The sequence below is a fragment of the Triticum dicoccoides genome, chromosome 4A (assembly GCF_002162155.2).
Source record: "Triticum dicoccoides isolate Atlit2015 ecotype Zavitan chromosome 4A, WEW_v2.0, whole genome shotgun sequence".
Classification (NCBI taxonomy): Eukaryota; Viridiplantae; Streptophyta; class Magnoliopsida; order Poales; family Poaceae; genus Triticum; species Triticum dicoccoides.
Genome location: NC_041386.1, coordinates 10,180,567 through 10,185,754, shown reverse-complemented (window position 1 = coordinate 10,185,754; position 5,188 = coordinate 10,180,567). Strand labels below are relative to the sequence as shown.

The following is a 5,188-nucleotide window of genomic DNA, read 5'->3' as shown; positions in this document are numbered from 1 at the left end:
GCAATAGGGCAAAGCGCGACTGAATCGGCGGCCAGTCGGAGGCGCCGGGCGGGGGTGGCACCGCGGCAGGCTGCCAGCGAATAGACCGGTTGCCGCTCCATTCGTCTTCGGCTGATGGCTGTCGACGCCATGTTCCCCGTCCTGCGCTTCTCCGACTACTTCACTCGGCCGTCGGTCGAGGAGTTGGTCGAGAGGGAGGCGGCTGACCCGGGCTACTGCAGCAGGGTTCCAGATTTCGTCGTCGGCAGGGCGAGGTATGGGCAGGTGAAGTTCTCTGGCAGCACCGATGTGAGGGGGCTGGACCTGAACGAAATCGTCAAGTTTGGCCGCCATTCTGTGGTGGTTTACCGGGACGAGGCTGGCAAACCGGTCGTAGGGCACGGCCTCAATAAAGCTGCAGAGGTGACCCTGAAGCTGGATTTGGGTACACTTCCGAAACCCGGCCTCCTAGTTGAGTTGCTACGGTGCCGCGCGAAGAAGCAAGGTGCTAGGTTTCTCTCATTCAATCCTGTGAGTGGTAACTGGAAGTTCGAGGTCGATCACTTCAGTAGGTTTGGGCTTGTGGACGAGGAGGATGATGATGTTGCCATGGATGAGCCGGTTGTACGGCCACCGATTGCTGAAGCAAGAGACCCACCTTCAAATGGGCATGAACTGGAGCTTTCGCATTCGTTGCCTGCTCATCTTGGGCTTGACCCTGCAAAGATGCAGGAAATGCGGATGGCATTGTTTCCCAATGATGACGAAGACGAAGACATGGAGGATGGCTTTCCATCTGATCGCAGACACCTCAGCAGAGAAAGGATGAGTGTGGATTCACCCAACACAAGTGGTAAAGGTCAGAGGATGAGGTCTCTCTCTCCTTTGCATGGTTCTTCTCAGAAATTTGGAAGGAGGTCTGGTGTGCTCGCAAGGAAAGAACCACATGCACTGCTGGAATACAATGTAAATTCTACAGAGGTTGGTCCATCTTCTCATGGTATTCTCATGTCTGGAAAAAACAAGGGATTTCCGGTCAGAATGGCCAAGGTAGAAGGCTTCAAACTACCAGCTGAGCAAGCAACTCCTGTTGCTGGAAAAGTATATTCTAACTGCGTAGTGGATGCTGCTTTATTTATGGGTAGATCATTTCGAGTTGGTTGGGGACCAAATGGCATCCTTCTCCATTCTGGTAGTCCTGTTAATACTCCTGGAACTGGCCTTTCTTCTGTTATTCACATAGAGAAAGTTGCAGGTGATAAAGTTGTGCGTGATGAGCAGAACAAAGTTAAAGAGGAGCTGGCAGAACTATGTTTCTCGGATCCAATGGACCTCCATAAGAGGCTTGACCGCGAAATTCTGGAAACTGAGTCTGACTCGTTTAAATTAAAGCTTCAGAAAGTTGTGGCAAGTCGTTTGGTTTTGCCAGATATTTGCAGATCATACATTGATATCATCGAAAGGCAGCTTGAAATCAGTGATTTATCCATGTCTTCACGTGTGCTGTTAATGCATCAAGTTACGGTTTGGGAGCTAATTAGGGTCCTGTTCTCTGAGAGAGAAGCTGGCAACCAGTTGGAATTTTGTGGTGATGAGGATCAGGAGGGCATGATTTTGGATAAGAAAGAAGGTTCTGTGAACATTGACCCTGATGCACTTCCTTTGGTTAGGAGAGCAGACTTTAGCAATTGGTTACAGGACAGTGTTTGTCATCGGGTACAAGGAGAGGTGGGTTCTTTAAGTGATGCCAGATACTTGGAGCATATTGTTCTGCATTTGACTGGTCGACAATTGGACACAGCCACAGAAATTGCTGCTTCAAAGGGAGATGTCCGCTTGGCAGTCCTGCTAAGCCAGGCAGGTGGATCGATGTTAAATCGCTCGGATGTTGCTCAGCAGCTTGATCTGTGGAAAATAAATGGTCTGGACTTCGATTATATTGAGGAAGACAGGTTAAAGATATACGAGTTGCTTGCTGGTAACATACAAAGCGCTTTACTTGATTCACCAATCGACTGGAAAAGGTACCTTGGTTTAATCATGTGGTATCAGTTGTCACCAGATACATCACTTGATATGATCATTCGGTGTTATCACCAACTACTTGGCGAGGGCAAAGTTCCAAATCCTGTTCCTGTATATATCGATGAAGGACCTCTTGAGGACGCACTTCAGTGGTCCCCAGGTGACCGATTTGACATATCTTTTTATTTAATGCTTCTTCATGCAAACCAAGATGAGAAGTTTGGGCTTCTAAAGACTATGTTCAGTGCATTCTCGTCATCATATGATCCCATGGACTACCATATGATCTGGCATCAACGATCTATTCTCGAAGCTATTGGTGCTTTCAGTACAAATGATCTTCATGTACTGGATTTGAGTTTTGTCCATCAGTTACTATGTCTTGGGAAGTGCCATTGGGCTATCTACGTCATTCTGCATATGCCACATCTGGATGATGCCCCTTACATCCACGAAAAATTAATCAGGGAAATTTTGTCGCAGTATTGTGAGATATGGAGCAAAGATGGGGCTCAGAGGCAATATATTGCAGAACTTGGTATACCAGCAGAATGGATACATGAGGCTCTGGTTAGTAATAATATTATAACTTCCTGCTAATTATCTGTTTAGTAATAATATTATAACCTCCTGCTGACAATACCTATATGCAGGCTCTTTATCACGAATACTACGGATATCGACAAGGTGCACTGGGGAATTATATTCAATGCGGCAATTGGAAGAAAGCTCATACCATTTTCATGACATCTGTTGCTCATTCTTTGTTTCTGTCATGTAAGTCTTCCCTACACTGCACTAAACAATTAGTTGTAAATACCTGATTCGATGTTACACTTTCCTACCTTACATAATTATGCAGTTAAGTCCACCTAAAGATCCTATAAAAAATCTAGAAAACAGAAGTATTCATCCACATTTTCTTATGAAAAGCCCCTTCGTTTATTTTGAATATAATACTACTTGCTTTTTTGCAATCTTTTTTAAGAAATGTATTCCTGCTTTTTATTTAATCCAGTTTCAATTATTCTCCTCGATAGATTCTAACTTAAAACATATACATTGCTAACAAACACAATAAAACTTCCGTTTCTTTCTATTGAGATGAAAAAGGAGGGGAAAATATGGATTTCTAGTCACAGGCAGCAACATTCAGTACAATTTGGAACCGTTAACTAGAATTCTCTTGGTTACTTCTCCAGAACCTAATGAAATGAAGATTCTTGTGAATTTCAGTGCTATTTTCCTATTTACTCTTTTGTTCATATGCATGATTGAGGATATCTTATCAGTTTTGTTCTGTTTCTGTTAATAAACAATGCATGAGTTTGTAATTGCTTGTTTCTTGGCATATGGTTCAGCCAAACATCAAGAAATATTCGACATTACAAGTGCTTTGGAGAATCACAAATCTGAAATTGCTGACTGGGACGTTGGTGCTGCAATATACATAGACTATTTCAACATAAAAAACTGCATGCAAGAAGAAAGTACTATGGACGATGATTCAGTAAGTATTTTTACCGTTCAAAAATTTCCTGGAATATTTCCGAGTTGACATAACTTTACTTTCTCTTCCAGGATCCACTTGAGAGTAAAAATGAATTGTGCAAGAGTTTCTTCGATCGATTAAATGACTCGCTGGGTATCTGGGGAAGCAAATTACCCATTGAGGCAAGGTAAGATAGTATCCGTTGATTTAATTAATAGATCTACAATCTGCAACTAACCATATGTTGATGTTTACATGAAACTGTTGGACTTCCATGTCATGTTTTAACTTAAGTAACCCTGCTTCCAAGAACACAATTTTGATTTGCAGTGTTCACAAGTTCCCATATAATTAGATTTTTTTCCAAAGAGCTATTAATTTGCACCTGAATCAAATAATCCATTCCAAATCTAAGCTTCTTAGTCACAGTGGAAATCATGGTCGTTCCTTAGACGACTTGGCTGATTCTTTAAGTCCACCAAGACATACTGGCATTTCTTATTTCTTATAGAACAAATGTTCAGGCCCGTTCTCATTATTATGTAACTGCGGCAGGGCATGCTTCTCGAAGATGGCAGAGGAGCTCTGCGAGCTTCTAATGAGCTCCCCCGGCGAGGGCTCGGCGCCAGATCTCTTCATGAGCTGCTTTCAGACGATGCTCAACGCCCCTGTGCCCACCGACAACAGGGCGTCCTACCTGCAGGAGGCAGTCTCTGTTTTCACCGACATACTTTGCGGGGACTCATTGTAAGGTATAGTTCCTACGGATGATCCATGGCATGGTTTCCGGGTGCCCAAGTCGGCCGTGGAATCTGGGTCGCGCAAGAGCTGTGAATCTGCATGCCGCACACATGGAACAAGTCACAAAAATCCCCATGTCTGATGATCAGGGGAAACGTAGAACCTGCCATTGTCGGTGCAGACAAGTGCCCACCCCTGTAAACTCCTGAAGTAACCTGACGATATTTTTCTGCACGAATGCAACATGTCTTGTAATCTGTGTGCCGCACCCATTCAGTCATCGTCTTTTTTGTTATTGTTACGAAGAACAGCATCGCATGTACTCGTAGGTTTGAAAGGTGGATGTCAGTGTGTGGATTGAAAGTTCAAAGAGTTGTTGTAGATCTATCGTTGGTATCATCTGGTCGGGGCTGTGCGGATACCGCTTTTTCGCAGAACCATGTGATGGCTGTGGTCTGTCCAAGGGGCCCGCTTCGGCGTAATACCGGGGACGGCGGGCGACATGAATGAATCAATCAATCAACACTCAACACGGCTCACATGCCGGTTTCTTTCTAGTTTTCGTTCGTTCGCTAGGCCCCAGCCAGTTTGTGTATCGTGTTATTTCTCGTCGGTCCCTCCTACTGAAATCATTGGAGGAAATGGTTTATCCTCACGGCAGGGAGACAGCAACGCGCTCCCTTCCCACTCACAAGGCACCGTACACCCTCTGCCTTTTTTTAACAAGTACGGCTGACTCGAGAATTCGTCGTTATAATCATCTAAAACAAAGGGATTTCGTCGTCGGTGCTCGCCGTCGTGTATTCCAAGTCTCCAACAACTGCAAGATAAACAAGATTTCCACGCGTGACTGTGCAGGAGCCTGGAAGATACATATCTCCAGCGCCAATGGCCCGGTGCCTTATCACCACGCTGCGACGTCAGGCTCTGGCTGGCGAGTCTTCCCTCAAA

The 5,188-nt window shown here is 44.8% G+C and overlaps 1 protein-coding gene across 1 annotated transcript; it reads left to right on the top strand.

Annotated features, from left to right (window-relative positions):
• The first annotated feature begins 9 nt into the window (after positions 1 to 9).
• LOC119284590 (nuclear pore complex protein NUP96-like) lies at positions 10 to 4,622 on the top strand. Its single transcript, XM_037563720.1, has 5 exons — positions 10 to 2,574; positions 2,658 to 2,781; positions 3,366 to 3,514; positions 3,586 to 3,683; positions 4,052 to 4,622. The coding sequence occupies exons 1-5, from the start codon at positions 115 to 117 to the stop codon at positions 4,245 to 4,247; spliced, it is 3,027 nt and encodes a 1,008-aa protein (XP_037419617.1). The 5' UTR covers positions 10 to 114; the 3' UTR covers positions 4,248 to 4,622.
• Positions 4,623 to 5,188: the final 566 nt, after the last annotated feature.

Excerpts from the sequence above, each read along its gene's own strand:
- LOC119284590 (XM_037563720.1), top strand. The coding sequence starts at position 115 with ATGGCTGTCGACGCCATGTTCCCCGTCCTGCGCTTCTCCGACTACTTC. Across the intron at positions 2,575-2,657 it reads AATGGATACATGAGGCTCTG|GCTCTTTATCACGAATACTA; the intron begins GTTAGTAATAAT and ends ACCTATATGCAG. Across the intron at positions 3,515-3,585 it reads GTACTATGGACGATGATTCA|GATCCACTTGAGAGTAAAAA; the intron begins GTAAGTATTTTT and ends TTTCTCTTCCAG.